Raw genomic sequence first — 17293 nt, forward strand, 5'->3', positions numbered from 1 at the left:
TTTTAACAGCCACTGCAAACATAAATACTGTTTCCTTGTGTGTGGCTCAGGATACACAGGGGGAGGGGAGGGAAAAAGCAAGAAATTAACATTTTTATACCCCTTAACCAAAAGATGTAAAATACATACTGATGTCAGAAATTCAAAATAAGTATTACTGCTGTTATAATAACTTTCCCAACTTTATAAGCAGTCTTTGAACCTTGTATAGTTTCAAAGTCCCAACAGTGATATTTGATTCCATTCTCCATTTTGTGCTGAACTCTACCGTTCTCACATCTTAGCAGCTGAACATGTGCTATATGAAGTGATAACAAAGATTGTTTTAAGTAGCAAGAATGGCAAACAATGAACTAGAAAGGACTCAAATTAGACTGATCAGAAGTGGAAGATATTATCAACAGATCTAGAGATAACAGAAAAGAGAGAGCTAATGTAACCCAAAAGACTGGTTTACAGTGAGAAGCAACAGGAAATTTAAAAGCCCTGTGGAAAGGTTTTCTATCCAAAGTAGCACACCAAAAGAGCATCACATTGTCATGGTATTATTATAATGAGTACATCTGGAGTTCATTTGGTAAAGTAGGGGAAAACACTAAGGGCCACATCAATTATTATTACAATATTTCAGATCACCTGGAAATGGTACAAGGGAAACATGACTTTAATTACAGCAGGGCTTTCTAGAAAATGTTTGCCCTGCATAAACAAAAGGCAAAAATTAAAGAAGATATTCAAGGAAGAGCCAAATGCAAACAGATTATTACAACAAAAAGAAAGAAATGCAAAATATAAAATTCTGAAGAATGGAAGAAGAAAAAAAAACTTCAGTAAAAAATGGGCCTTACAACAAGTTTAGAAGTCAATAGACATATTATTACACGTTCCAGAGTTGAATTTACAAAGAAGTAGTCAGAGTAGTAGTATTTATCCAAAATAAACAGTCTTGAAAATGTTAGCTGAAAAGCTATCTGCCAATGTAAAAGACATTTACAGCACAATCCTACACACATTAATCCAGAAATATAAACCACTGACTCCAATAGGACAATGTACAGGACTGCAGTCTAACTGAATTAGATTTTTGAGTTTGCAGGCAGATGGTATCCTTTTATATGCTGGACTGTAAGGATGCAAAGAATATTCACAAATTTTCCTGTCCTTGATAAAAGAGTGTCTCAATATGTTGAGACAGCCTGACAAAAATATCATGCAATTTTTCACCCATACACAAGAGCAAAATGATCAGAATTTTCTTGAGTAGAAATAGTAGTAGTAGCAGCAGCAGAAGCAGTAGCAACAAACAGCTCAAAACATTGGTAACATCCAATGTTTAGTCCCAACTAGATGAGCCTTAGTCAATCAACTACTGAGTGATAAATCAGTGTTTATGTGAAGTCTACTCCAGCTGGGACTAACAAATAACTGTCCTTTCAGTTATTTATAGATAGCTATTATGTCACCTCTCATTCTTCTGTTCTCCAAACAAACATACCCTGCTCCCTAAGTCATTCCTCATAAGGTTTGGTTTCCAGATCTTTGATCATCTTGGTCGCTCTTCTTGGGACACATTCCAGTTTATCTATATCCTTCTTGAACTGTGGAGCCCAGAACAGGACACAGTATTCCAGATGAGGTCTCATCAAATCAGATTAAAATGGGACTACTACTTCCCTTGATCTCAACACGATATTCCTGTTCATGTAACTCAGAACTGCACTGGCTTTTTTGGCTGCTGCATCACACTGTCAACTCATGTTTAGCTTGTTATCTACTAAGACTCATAGATTTTTTCACATGTAGTATTGTGAAGCCAGAATTCTTTCCTGCTCAATTCTAAAAAGGCTAGATTGTCCATCTCCCTCTCAGTTTTGTTTTCCAAAGTTTGCTCCCTATCATTAATTTGCTTTACTTCTGTCTATTGTCCAAATCAGTAGTTCTCAAATGGTGGGGTAGGACTCGTGGGGTGTGTGCGAGAGTTGCTGAGGGGGGACACAAGACATGGAGGCCATGATCCCTTCTCCCCTTCTTCTTCCCAAACTTTGTTTATATAAAATTTACACATGCATTGAGTTAAAATATTGAATTTACTCAAATAAAAGTTTTCTAATTTTAACAACGCTATTTCCTTTTAATATGAACATACAGTGGGCCCTCGGTATCCGCGAGGGATGCGTTCCAGACTCCCCCCAGCAGATATCAAAATCCGTGTATGCTCAGGTTCCATAGCCACATGGCTGGGCCACCATTGAGGAGAATGGCACTGTGCCCCCTCCCCCTCCACAATGCTAGCCTTGCCATTTTTACTGCGTGAAGTAGCAGGAGGGTACCTCTTCTTCCCCATCTCCTCCCCCTCTTCTACCCGTCACCGCTACCATGGCTCTTTCTCCTTCTCCATCTTCCTCCTCCTCCACTTCCCTTCTCCGCATTCTTCCTCCTTCACTTCCCTCACCTCCTCCTCCTCCCCAAATCCTCCACTTTCTCCTGCTCCTCTTACCTGCCTCTGTCATGCTGCTGCTGCTCATCCTCCTTTTCCTTCCTCCTCCTCTTACCCCTCTCTCTTGCTCTGCTGCCACTCATCCTCCTTTTCCTCCTCCTCTCTATTCTCTCCCTCATTTTCCTTGTTCCTCCTACTCCTCTGCCAATGCCATCCCCCTGCGGGATTGCCATCCATGTATGTTCAAATCCACAGATGGCAAGTCCGTGTATACAGAGGGCAGACTATACTTGAATGTTTGTATGAAAATATGCAACTAAATAAACAAAATGCTTTTACTCCTATACTAAGTTGAGCAGGGGCACCCAACATGTCCATGTAGATATAAAGAGAGGGTCCCAAGGGTAAAAAAAAAATCTGAATACCACTGGTCCAAGTAATTGCTTAACTTCTTTAAGGTCTCATTTAATTTTTTGTTTCAGGTGTTCCCCTATTCATGAAATTTCCTGTTGCATTAGTCTTATCTCCTCCAGAACCTTGAGACATATTTGTTGATTTTCAAGGTAAATCTATAGGTCCCCTCCTTGCTTCAATGGATTTTGTACTTGTTCTAGTCTCCTTTGGAGGCTTTTAATGGCAATAAGAAAGGCAAATTTGTATTGATAGGCCACCAGATGGTGGTGTTGCAGCATAAATCTCCACAAATCTTCCATTTACAGTATTAAGAATTAAGCTAAACAATCTAGAGCTTTGATAGTCTCAAGACTGTGTCAGGCTCTCCATCTTATCTTCTCCATTTAATATAAACAATCAGCTCCTTCCCATGGTAAATAACTTATTTCTTTTAAAATTTTAATAACCTCTTCATCTGTTTGCATCTTCAAAAAAAATCACCATCTCATTTAGACTTTTTTTGCTTTTAAAACAAGGTCTTTTTCAAAACAACTCCATTTTGTTTCTCTCTTGTTTACACAAAGGAGGCAACTTACTGGGTATTCTAAATCCTAAAATCCCTGCAATATGCAGGTTCCTTTATTCACTTATTTGAATACTGAACTATCAATATCATCCCCATTTGGAAGTCTTTCTTCCATGTAATGTGATGTTATTAATATGGAGTTTAAGAAAGTGAGGTGAGCTTTGTATCAGTGTCTATAAAGAACGGCTGAGCAACAGATGCTTATCCCAAGGCCCCCCTCACTCATTCCATCCCAATCGCCAAAGATCCACACAAGCAGCAAGGATCCCAGGCACACACATAGGCAATCTCACCACTCTTTCTTTTCTTCAGGGAGCATTTTCACTGGCCACTCTTTCTCTAGCTGGCAATCTTGCCACTGAAAGCTTTCCCTGACCCTGGAGCATGAACAAGTATGTCAGCCCATCAGTGATCCCTCAATTGGAAGCCCTATTATAAGTTGTTGGCTTGACCATGGAGTAGAAATGTCTTATGTGGAATATAAATCGAACAAATGCTCCTAAAAAAAATGCTCCTTGTTCATGCTCCGGGGTCAGGAAAAAAATCCATTAGTTGAATATACTTAAGACAGATATAATTTTGTTTGCAGGAAACACATATCAGAAAAATGATATTAAGGCTCTGAGTTATAAAAAATAGGTGAAGAATATAATTCTGCAGGATAGAAAAAGAAAAGTTTAGTTAAATCCTCAGCTAAGCCCAGAACTGATATTGGCCAATAAAAAAGGAAGGTATGTGGGGGGTGTAGATTGATATACAAGGATTTGGGGGGGGGGGATTATACACAGCGTTACCAATTTCTGGGGAATTCCCTGGAATCTGGGGAATTTAATTCATTTCTTTCCAGGGATTATGACTGAATATTTCGGTAAATATTGGGTAATTCCGGGGATTTTGTTTTTTAGTAAAACATTATGGGGAATATCTTTGAGGCTTGTCAGCAACACTGATTATACACCAAATGAAGACTTTTTACAATAGGCTAATGGATAAGTTGATGAATCATTACATTTCTTATTGTTCAAAAATCCATAAATGGTTTCCAATTTTTCAAAACTTTTTAGTTGGCTTAATCTTTTAGAATTCATATTAATTTGGTCATTTGGGCTAATTCAGTGATGTTAACAATCGTCAGTGCTTGAGTTAGTTTCTAAGTTTGAGCAAACAATACTCTTGTTGTTTTCATATATGGAAGAAGTAATCAATATTTACTTTCCAGTTTTTTATCCATAATACCCAATGAAAATATTCCTGGTAGCTTTACAAAATCTTCTTTTATAATTTTTGGATTAACATACACATCTTAAACCAGTAACTTTTCACCTTCTTACAAGCTGAACACAAATGATTTGATTTTTTTTAGTGCAATCATCGATGATTCATTGATAAAGTGCAATGACATAATTTTATCTCTTTTATATATAGGGATTTACATGAATTCAATTACAGTTGCATTGCATCTTATTTGGATGACAATATCTTCTAATATTACAAAGCACAAGTAAAAAAACAAACAGCGAGCCTAAAGGCTACATACTCCCAAAGGCCATACATACATTCATGAAAAATGATATCACCGTGGAAAAATAGTGTTACCTGAAGTTGCAGAGGATTGTTCAACTATTCCAACTTTTACTATCTGACAAGAGAAAAAGAGACTGATTTTACACAAAATTGCTAGATGTATGGTAACAGGAAAAAAGCTGACCCAAGGGTTAATTTCTGTGCTTCCTGAAAAGGTGGAATCTCTTTTCCAGTTTGAATCCATTGGTTTCTGTTTTAGTCTCTGGGGCAGCAGAAAACAAGCTGGCTCCATCTTCTACATGATATTCCTTCATAAATGTTTAAAATATATATCTTTATTAACATTTTTTAAAAATTACAGCAATATGTTCTCTTGATTGAATTGTAATAATAAATTCTCTTGACTTCTACCAGATAAGTTCTACTGTACAGATTCCATATACACAACATAACAATCTTTTTTGCCTTTATCACCCCTTATATTTAGTACAGTGATCAGATTATGAGACCCTTCTCTGTTCAACTATTGTTATTAAATTTGCTTACAGTAAATTCAATTTTATATTAATGAATTCTTCTCAAGAATGCCTATATTTCCTTGAATTTTTAATATTAAATTAACAAATAATTCAGCAAGTATTTTCTTATTCCCCATATCTCCTCCCAATATTGTAAGACTGTTGACCACTCCTTTTCAAGTTTTTCCTTTGATTTTTGATTACTGTTAATCTGTCCATTTCTCTTAATCCATGTTAGTCTGTCCATTTCTTTTAATCCATTTGCTTTTAAAGTCCCATCTTCTACAGATGGGACTTCAGGATTTTTCCATTTCTTGGCTATCATCAGTCTGGCCGCCGTTATTAAATATAATATCACTCTCCAATATTGTGCTTCGTCGTGCGATTTCAAAGTGGTTGTTATATTTAGTAGATATAGTTCTGGAGATAATGGAAATTGAATTTTAAAATCATTCACATAAAATATTACTTACTCCAACAAAAGGGATGAACTTCTGGGCTGATTCTTCATCTGGGCTAAAGAGATCAGAGAACTGTTATCATTACAAAATTCAGAAGCAAGTAACTATCTTAAAACATGCAGCAGCACCAAAAAACATGCAATTACAGATTTCTCTATATGCCCTGAACATTCTTCTACTATAAATCCATGCAAAATAGATATTAGTGAGCACACGTGCATGTGCATGCATACATACACACACTTGTGCACGCACAACATACTTGCACTTACTTATCTTTAGAAAAAATGACTTAACACTGCATGTACTATATACAGATAAAGTTTTAGAGAGGTAACAAACAGGGTAAATGCAACTTAAGATCATGACCGGAAGCTCCTCTTCAAGTGGGTATATGAAATGTCAACCCAGGAAATGACCTCTTCTGTGGTGGCAATCTGACTACAGAAAGATCTTTCATAAAACTGTGATTGGTGCCAACTTTAGAACTGTGGCATCAACTGAAAACCATTTTTGTTTACGTAGACATTATAACTGGTGGATCCCCCCCCCCGCCATTTTATTGTATTTTCTGCCTGACATGTTTTATATTTTAGTTATTTATAAATTGTCTTGTTATCCATGAGAATAACTAATGGATTTAAAATACTTGAAAAACATAAATAATTGCTTGTAAATTACTTACTAAGAATTTTGATGTTTCCTGCCTGCAATGTGCCACTAAAAACAATTACTCTTCCAGTCTAAGAACTTACAAGCAGTTTCTTTTTCAGAATTCCTGTCCAAGTTGAAGTGATTTGCAGCGCTTGGAACATTAAGTTTCAAAACTAAAATAATAATGTTACATTTAGAAAATAGGAAATTAAACCATTACTACCAGTTCTAATAACTGAAATCACTGATTAAGTGAGTTATTGTTAATTAACTTGGTATCTGAAACATTAATTCAGAGCCAGATCATGAGATTCACAGAGAATGGCATGGGGATTGTCATTCTTGGCTTTAGGGGGCACTTTTCATTACTGGCACTCTCAAAAGTGGTCTTCTTGTAAAGTTAACTTCCAACAACCTGAATTTTTCCCCTGTGAAAATGAAAAAACGTGCATATTCAAGCCCTATTGGCTTGAATAGAGGTGTACTCCCATGGGGCATACGGGCACGTGCCCCATTTTAACTCCCTCCATTCGCCCTCCGTGGATAATCAAGGGGTGCAGATCCCAAGTCCGCAAGAATGGGTGCAGATCCCAAGTCCGCAAGACTGTATTAAAGCTTACAAAGGGGCTCAACACAACTCACTTCAAATAAACAGTACTGTATTATATGTTACAAAACAATATACAGTAAACACCAGGATGAAATCAACAGAGAAAGAGAATAGAAGAAAGTAACAACACACTCTGCTTCTTCCAAAAAGACTTACAGGCCAAGAGAGGGGACAGCTTCTCCCTAGATCTTCCTTTCTTGTTGAATTCAACAGAGAAATTGCCAACCATGCCAATGAATTCTCAATGTTCTAAAACCAATTAACTTGTTTAAGCACACAGTTAACCTAAGCATTAACTAGAAAATGTACTGACTTAAGTGACATTGCTAGAGAAATCAACATGTTGATCACTTAATCAGTTGATCAACTAGTTATTTCCAAGCTCTGTATAAAACTATTGCTAAAAAATAGATGCTGCTGCAGCACTAAATTCAAGAATTCTGACAGGAACAGAACTCTCTTTATTTGTACACAACTGTTTGGGAAGAAACTGGCTTGTCTTCTTTTATTTCCTTCCTGCATGACAATCACCAAGTATATACAGAACAACCTTGAAGCTTTGCTCTGACATCCCAGAATAAGGAATCAGGACTATTCTCTCATATCAGCAAAAGTGCAACCAAATCACACAGAGTAGCTCACACTTTCAACTAGTACTTCAAGCTTGATACTCTAAAACATGTTCTTTTCAGTACATTTCCTTCTGCAGTAAGTTATTTTATTTTATTAAAAAAGAAAGAAATTCCAAGAGGCTCTCTGCCAAAGGCACATTAACAGAGAGAGGGAAGAGCAAAGGTCCATCTAATCACAAGGGAGCAGTAATGCAGGTATTTCTATAACTGAGCTCATGGGTAGTGTTTGTCTGGGAAACAAGTACCCACATGAACCTATATTTGATACAAATCCTTTCTGCTCAGCCCACATGAAGTGATTAAGAGAATCACTGCCTATTTCAATAGAGTTGTGGTGTGTTCAAAGATTCCTCTGATACCAGAAGAACTAGAATTGCCAAAAAATGGCTAATGGTACTATAGAGAAAGATACCAAGCACATTCTAGCCCTTGGATTTTTTTTTTCTGGGGTTCTGCAATTCCAAATAATTCATGTGTTGTTTAAGTGTCAGAAAAAAGTGTCATTATGTTAGCAGAAAGTACTATTGCCAGTACTAATCCAGTGGGGGGGAAATTCTGTCAGATGCAGAAATATGGTTCAACCACACTGTAACTAGGCTGGGCTTCCTGTTCAGATAAATGTCACAGTTCAGAGGATATGGCACTGGAGCAGCACTACAATTATGAAGTAACACTTCCAAGTTATTATTACTATATAACTAAAAATCTGGGACCTGCCTGAGAGGTAGGATCAGAGCCACTGGAGCGCAGTGCCCCCTATGCCCAACTCCCTCAGGCAGTCCAGAAGGATACCATGGTCGATGGTACTGAAAGCCGCTGAGGACTGGATGTGGGTGTACAGACTGAGGATTAATCCAAATAAGATGGAAGTCCTGCCAGTCAGCAGGAAAACCAACCTGGGACTGGGATCACACCCTGTTTAGCCTGGACAAAAGAAGGCTAAGAGGTGATATGATAGCCCTGTTTAAATATTTGAAGGGATGTCATATTGAGGAGGGAGCAAGCTTGTTTTCTTCTGCTCCAGAGAACAGGACCCGGACCAATGGATGCAAGCTGCAGGAAAAGAGATTCCACCTCAACAGTAGGACTGTTTGACAGTGGAACACACTTCCTCGGAGTGTGGTGGAGTCTCCTTCTTTAGAGGTCTTTAAGCAGAGGCCAGATGGCCATCTGTCAGGGATGCTTTGATTAGGAGTTCCTGCATGGCAGGGGGTTGGACTGGATGGCCCTTGTGGTCTCTTCCAACTCTGCGATTCTATGATTATATGAAAAAAAGTATGTATTTTTCAATCACAATTCCTCATGGAATCCCTAGCAATCTCTTGTGGACCCCTTGGCCTCCAAGGAACCCTTATTGAGAAACACTAGTTGAGAAAACAGCAGTAGACCAACAGGGTTTTTAGTGAACTTATCACATTTGCAAGCAATAGTCCTTGTGAGCACATAAATACATGCAACAAATGTAAAAATATGATCACGAATGCAAGTTGCCCAATATTCTGCAGTAAATGCCCAATGATTTCAAGATCAACATGATGCATTTGTTTCAAAGTAGTCTTGTGCAGGAATTCCTGGCACCTAATAAATTTGGTCTGGCAACTGATATGTATTGTGTGTCAGAAGACAGATTGTTCCTAATTGGACCCACATAAACAAATGGTCAATCTCACTGCCCCTTAAGTTTTATAAGACATTTTGCATCCCGGTCTCTTGTGATATTACTCAAAACCTAAGAAGAGAGTAATTTGACAGCTTTTTCCAGCAACAGTGGAGTGTTGCATTTTTGAAGAAGATTTATCTGTTATATAAAATGTACTTCTTTTTTTATTAGGGTTAGATGGACCAGTGATTTGATTTGGCATACGGAAGTTTTCCATGTGTACATAATGGATTTCTGATTCACGTGTTATTATGTTGGGCACTACTATAATGCTTATATTGCATAAATATTCAAAGTATTCCACAATTTACCATCACCTTGATGGGGGGAAAGTCTTCAGCAGATTTTTCAGAAACCCTTCCTCCCCAGGCTCCTGTGCTTATTACCATATACAGTACTTCCACCCAGACAAAATCAAGCTTCCACACAACACCACCTCACAAACAATGCATGCATCAGGATTTTTAAAAAATAAGACTAAAGATGCAAAAGGAAGGAAAGGAGACAGAAACCGTAGCAAGTTAGCATCACACAAACTATTCACTAAGAAAAAACTTGGGAAGGAGCTCATATGCAGAGAATGTCCAGAGTTTATACAGGTATTGTTCTTTTTCAAATCCTCAGGTCACAGAGCTTAATGCTAAAATATACTAAACAATTCTGAAAACCCTAAACCTTCTATACATTTAGAGATCCCCATTTAGTTCATAATCTCTTGGTTGCATAAGGTGGGAAAGGTCCAAGTGTAGAGGTCAAAAGAATAGCTAAAATGATCATGAAAGAGGTCAGCTCAGATATAGCAGTTGTTGAGGCAGAATGCAAAGCCCTTTAGGGTTATTCCTCACTCTCCCAAACATTTTTTGAAATGTATGTTTGTTTTCTGTCAACTTTCACAAAAGTGGAAACAGAATCCAAAAATAAAAATTAATGTATCCCCATGGGTGGATTGCTCCTTATTCTCAGTAGTAAAAAGGTGTTTGATAATATTATTGCAGATTTTGCAAAGTTACAAGCAACTTGGCCCTAAAAAAACAACAACTAGAAAGTCAGCCAGATCCTGGAATTTTACAAAAAAACAAAATAAAACAATACCTAAATCACTCTTGCAAGTACATGAAACACTAAATTTTGCTTCAGATTATAGATGCCTCTTTGATTTTCTGTTTATCTCAAATGACTGTTCTTAAAATGACTTAGAGCAGCCACTTGTAAGCCCCACTCAAAATCATGTTTTTATACAAAGCAATTATGGTTACATCTCCAAAGCAGGATCCTCTTCCCAGTTACTAGGTTTTTCACCATGCCAGTGAAACAGCATACTACCTTCTTCCATGTGAAGTAATTATACAAATGGTGCAAAGATACAGATCAAGAACAGAGAGGAAGAAAAAACAAGTGACTTTGTAGGCCATCTTGGTGGCTTGGGGTGGAATGAGTGTGCAGAAAGAAGTATAGATTTTAAAACTGCTTTGTTCACAATACTGAAATACAATCTTGAAACACCTTCAAGAACTAAGTTTTTATATGGCATAAGCTTTTGTGGGCTGTAACCCAGCCAAATCAAGTGAAGGCTCAGTAGGCAGACATTTCTAGTACATATGAAATCTAACAGAACTGCAAAATATCAGCAAGGTTACCAACTTTGTCTCCCAAAATGGAGTATTTCTGTGCACATGCACAATGGCAGATTTAGAAGATTCCAGCAGTTAAATTAATAGTTCATGGAATGTATGAAATTTCTTCAATTCCAAATTGGATCCCACCTTGGGGTTGCAACCAGCTTCTATCTAGGCTTGCTACTTAGCTCAGATTCGCTTGCATGACAAAATACAGTGGGCCCTCAGCATCCACAGGGGCATCTGTTCTGGATCCCCCTTTGGATGCCAAAATCTGCATATGCGCAAGTCCCATTGGCTTCAGTGGTGGCACTAGCATGCCACCATTGAAAACAATGGCACTTTGGAGGAGCTTCCTCCTCCTCCTTCTCTCCCCCCACTGACTCTTCCTCCTCCTCTTCCACCTCTTCCCTGCTGCCACTTCCTCCTCTTCCTGCCATGCCACACCTTTCTCCTGCTTGTGCTGCAGCACGCCTTCCTCCTCCTTCTGCCTTGTGCCGCGCCTTCCTTTTCTTCCTCTTCTGCTCCCCCCCGACAAGCTTGCAATCCACAGATGCTCAAGATGGCAAGTCCGTAGATAAGGCGGGCCAACTGTACCAGTAGTGGACCATTTTTAGAAGAACTGCACACACATTATATAGAAAGCTCAGCGCTACAAGAAATTGTGAGCCAACTCTTATATGTTGGAATTGTATCTGGCTCTATGCAAAATACTAAACATCTTTCTTTAAATCTGGATTATGGATTTTCCTGTAATCCAGGTGACACTCAACATGGTGTAGTGGTCTGAATGACTATGACTGGAGATCAGGGTTTGATTCCCCACTCAGCCATGGAAATCACTGAGTGACCTTGGGCAACTCACATACTCTCAGCCCTAGAAAACCCCATGACATATTTACCTAGAGTCTACATAAGTCAGAAATGACTTGAAACCACACAGCAACAACAATAACTATGTAGTTACATTCAAGGCTTTCCATCTCTGCATTCCTGGTTCTATAAAATTCATTCAGCTTTCACTGTTCATGCCTCACACTTGTCCTCATCAAGGGCAAGAAGAGATTGAGATCCAAAGACATTCTAGATTCAAGAATGCACAGATGGAAGCTCCAATACTTATTAACTAGAAGGTTATTAGATGTAGGACTCCTCATGGCACTCTCTCATGTTCATGCCACTCTTCCAGCTTCTTCACAAGTTTCACAAACAGTAACTGACTAAAACATGACAGATCCAGATAAAGTGTGTTTCTGCTCAGCCCACAAATGGAGGAAAGAGTGAAATCACAAATGGGATTATTCACACAGTAACGCAAGATAAATTGAAATGCCAGGTTCAAATGTTCAGTTAAAATAAATTAAAACAAACATGTTTCATGGGTCTAAGTTTTAAGGCACTACAGCCAGTTCCTCCTGACTGCTTCTGGTGTTAGGAAAAAGTAACATGCCCTATTAAGAAAAGTGACCAGTGCGGTGTCATAGGGTTCTCTCCTGGGCCCAGTGCTATTCAACATCTTTATCAATGACTTAAATGAAGGAATAGAATGCATGCTCATCAAATTTGCAGATGACACCAAATTAGCAGGAGTACCTAATACCCCAGAGGACATTTTAAAAATTTAAATGACCTTAATAGATTAAAAAGCTGGGCCAAAGCTAACAAAATGTATTTCAACAGGGAGAAATGTAAGCTACTACACTTCGGCAGAAAAAATGAAATACACAGATAGGATGGTGGATCCCTGGCTTGACAAGACTACATGTGAAAGGGATCTAGGAGTCCTAGTAGACCACAAATTGAACATGGGTCAACAGTGTGATGTGGCAGCCAGAAAAGCCAATGCGATTCTAGGCAGCATCAAAAGAAGTATAGTGTATAAATTGAGGGAAGTAATAGTGCAACTCTATTCTGCTTTGGTCAGGCCTCGCTTGGAATACTGTATTCAGTTCTGGGTGCTACAATTCAAGAAGGATATTGAGAAGCTGGAGCAAAGGCAGGAAAGGAGCATTTGGGTTAGCACTTTTCATTATTACTCTGTCCTGAAGGTGTAGTCTTCTTCCTGTCCTCAGTCTCAACCAAGCTGTCTTTTAATAAATCCACTCTCCAAAGAGTTGGGATCAAGCAAAGGACATGTGGCAAGAATTTGTCTGGAATGAAAGCTAACATTCCAGTGAAAGTAGCTGAGAAAGTAAGGGAGTCGCTTGTGACATAGGCTATAAACTTGTACACTTGTACACGGTGGAATGTAGGATCTAGCTTCTAAATCTTGATCACTGAAGAAATCTCCAATCCAATTCATGAACCCACAACTGAAGCCACTGGGAAAGCACATGAATCATAGCTACACTTCAGGGAGGTGTTGAATCACTTTTTATTTGCCATCTAAAGGGAAGTGTCACCCTCTTTGAGGACTTAAGCCCCAGAGAGTAGGGCTGAGAATGGAGTATCTAAAAGAGAAGTTTTCATCACACCTATGGTTCTGTGTGTCCGGGGGGGGGGGGGGGGAGGGGAGAGAGATTTTAAAGCTTAAAATCCTAGGGAAAGGGAGCTTGACAGGTGAAAATTTTCATGTACAGAACCTTTGCTGCCTCCCCAGCAAAAATTAAAGAAGCAGCAAAAGAAGCTTCTTTAGTAGAAGATGTAGGCCTTACCTACTTTTGACAGAAGAAGAATAAAGTCATTAGAATCTAACAACCTTTCTCTGTCTATATTTTCTTGTTGGACTGAATAAATAATAATAATAAAAGCTTTATTTCTAGCCCGCCTTTCCAAAGATCAAGGCGGGTTACAATGGTGGATTTTGCAATCCAACAACATACAATCACCAACTTCTCATTCTAACCAATCGTTTAGAGCAGTGGTTTCCAGTCTTTGGTCCTCCATTTGTTTTGGACTTCAGCTCCCAAAATCACCATCCAATTTGGTTAACAATCACAAATGTTATGTGCGCTAAAGTCCAAATCATCAGGAGGACCAAAGATTGGGAACCAGTGGTTTAGAGAATTAGATGCCCACAAAATGGCAAGGGCCTGATGATGCAGCATTTCTCCCTTTTGAGTTTCCATGGTCATTGCTTTCCAGGAAAAAAAATCAAACTTAATATGACTTCCTTAAATATTTATTCTGATTATAACTATGATTATAGTGCATTAACTATATGAAAATTGTAGCTATTTCTGTGAAACAAGAAGCAGGCTACACTCCTTCCTACCAAGAACACAAAGGAATGCCTTGTAAAAGTTGTATGTGCAGGCCAGGGCAGATGTAAATTTTCAGCCATTATATATTAAAGATTTAAATAATATTTTTAATTCTTTTAAATGGAGAATAATATCACCAACACCACCACAAAGGATCAGGAAACCTTCATAAGAAAAATCCTAGCCTGACAAGAATCTTTAGAAGAATCTTTATAGCTCAGGACTTATTCTGTGCAAAATTCACATGTGAGGTTGTTTTTTGTTTTGTTTTTTGCATAACAAAGCTAATTTTCTGTATAGGAAAGAGCATTTTCTCTTTCCAAGGGAGAATTTTTGGCTGAATATGTCTTGAAATGTGAATAACCTTCCAAAACTGCACAATTTTTTGAAGACTTCCTTCAGCAAGAAGAAAATTGCTAAAATTACCCATAGCAAAGAATAAAGCCCTTACTATGCACTGAAGAAAGTTAGAATATCAGCTTTAATTTGATTTGATATTTATGTCACAAAGTTCTCAAATGGACTGTACAAACTTTCTCCTAATAGTTCCTAATAACAGAATGTCTTTACGAAGCATACAATTTTGGTCCTTTCGACAATGCATTCTGCCTCCTGAGGTAATATCAAAAGCAGCAAATTGGTATGCACTGTACCACTGGCATGAAATACTGTTAAGCTGTGAAAGACCAGCAAATAAAAAATGCAGGGTAACAGAATGAAAAGAAAATCTAGAAAGACTAATACCTTATATTAAAATCAAACTGAAAGGTCTTTTTCCTTTTCAGAAGCAACCAAGAGAAAAAAACATAAATTATTACATTCATGGATACAAATGAAAACAAACTGTAAGGCTGAATACTCATATTATTCCACTGGGATAGGAATTGTGTTGTCTTGCTGTAGCATATGCATGCATGTTTTGAGAACTTACACTTTTCAATTAACCAACTAAGTTCGTCTTCTGAGCTGTAAACCATAATTATCATAATGAATGCTTTGTTTTGTTATTGGCAGAGTTTTATTTAACACTCATTAGTACTTAATTGATGTAGCACATTCATCTTATCAACACTACAAAACTAACCAGTGTAAGAATAATGTGAAGCCTCACTGCCAATATTTTATGATTCAACATATATGAAAACATTTTGCACATTTATTTCAGGATTTAAAGCTGATTAGGAAGCTGCTTTAAAAATAATGTACCTTTTTTGTTTGTATGTCAACATTGCTTCTGCAATGGGTAACTGATGGGCACAGTTTGCTCCCACTATGTATTGGGTTATTCTGGAGACAATATCGGGCAATTCCTGAGCTGAAACAAAGCAAACAGAGAAAAAGAAACAAGACCATTTTCCACGCATTTGTTAAAAGCTATAAAAACAAATACCGCTAAAGCATAAGACAATGGCCTATCCACTCCAACATTTTATTTCTAACAGAAGCCAAGCTTCAGGAGACACAACAGCATGATCTAATAGCGATGGTCAAACCTCACAGCTTGCCTAGTAACCAAGTCATACATGAAATAGCTTTAGAATAATACTAAAACAGAGGCAGGATAAGTGTAGCACATGGGCCACATGCAACCCCAGGGCTGATATGCAGAAAGCTGGGAAGGAAGAAGATTGAAAATATGATTACTGTTTTATTTCTACAAAGAAAGTAATTCAAGCAGTTTGTATTATGCAGCTACACACCACTCAACACTACTTACCAGCATTTTGTGCTTCAAGTTTGTTAAATAAATCTTTCCATGATAAATCCTGAAAGAAGTTGTTGTATCGATAATCAACTGAACCCAGATATTTTGCTACTGGGTGACAACCTACAAGTAACACACAAATTGAGCACACTTAACTATACATCAGTACTCCAGAAACAATGCACAGTTTCTAATCCTTGTAAATTAAAATCAAGTCACCATAAATAATACTGTAAAACTAAGGAAAGGACAATAAGAATCTCTCTACGACAAGTACACAAGAGTTTTTCTCCATGGTTTCCAAGGAGTAATAAAGCAGAAGTAGGACACAAATGGAGACAAACCAATAGTGAAGAGGATAAAATGTTGGAGTAGACCAAGTACAGATAGGCTACTGCTGGACTCTTAGGATGCATGCATCATTTAATCAGCATACCTCCAAAGTAACCCAAAGCAGCTTTATTTTGGCCTGTCTGTATTGGGCCTCAGTTTCTCTAATTTTGACAGCTAAAGACAAAAATTTTGCAACAGATAAGGTAGTATTCATGCATTTGTCTTGCAACACATTTTGATATAAAACATTCCAGAATAGTCTGGTTTATGGGTCAGTAAGGGGGTAATCAGCTGGTAATACAAGGCACACGAGAATAAAATGTGTGATAGCATTTCAGCTACTTGCCGTCCACAGGGGTAAAATCAAACTGAGGTGGGTAGCCCAGCAAACCTATCAAAAAGTAAATTAGATGGGAAAACATTGCATCTCACCTTAGTGAGCCACCCAGGGTCAGGGGGCTTCCCAGCAGACAATGGATTGCTGATTAAATAGACACAAATCCACCTCACATATCCTCCCACCCCGAGGCCTTGCCATCCAACAACAGACAAACACACAGATTAATATGTACATCACTTCCTCCCAACCAAAGGTCACACAAATATATAACACACACACATATATATACATATATATATATATATATATATATACACACACACACACACACTCCGCACACTTCCATGTCACCACCCTCTGAAGATGCCAGCCACAGTTGCAGACAAAATGTCAAGAATAAATTCTTTCAGAATATGGCCACATAACCTGGAAAATCCACAGAAAACTATGGATGCCGGCTGTGAAAGCCTTCTAAAATAGAGCAATTTCAAGCACTGAATGTCATGTGAAACAGCACTGTTTAGGCTGCCTGCCATAAGCTTAAAAGAGATGGGCCAGTCTAACTTCCCTGGGTAGAGAGTTCCACAGCTGAGGCGCTGCTACAGAGAAAGCCCTGTTACA

At 38.1% G+C, this 17293-nt stretch overlaps 1 protein-coding gene across 1 annotated transcript in view; it reads right to left on the minus strand.

Moving 5' to 3' along the window:
• Positions 1 to 17293, minus strand: part of PACS2 (phosphofurin acidic cluster sorting protein 2) — a 98938-nt gene that overhangs the window by 23748 nt on the left and 57897 nt on the right. The window contains exons 18-22 of the mRNA XM_042461334.1: positions 16012 to 16122; positions 15501 to 15609; positions 15039 to 15071; positions 5932 to 5974; positions 5013 to 5055 (exon numbers count right to left, since the gene is read on the minus strand). Coding sequence (XP_042317268.1) covers positions 5013 to 5055; positions 5932 to 5974; positions 15039 to 15071; positions 15501 to 15609; positions 16012 to 16122 — 339 coding nt within the window. The remainder of the gene's footprint in view (positions 1 to 5012; positions 5056 to 5931; positions 5975 to 15038; positions 15072 to 15500; positions 15610 to 16011; positions 16123 to 17293) is intronic.

The sequence above is a fragment of the Sceloporus undulatus genome, chromosome 4 (genome assembly GCF_019175285.1).
Source record: "Sceloporus undulatus isolate JIND9_A2432 ecotype Alabama chromosome 4, SceUnd_v1.1, whole genome shotgun sequence".
NCBI classification, from domain to species: domain Eukaryota; kingdom Metazoa; phylum Chordata; class Lepidosauria; order Squamata; family Phrynosomatidae; genus Sceloporus; species Sceloporus undulatus.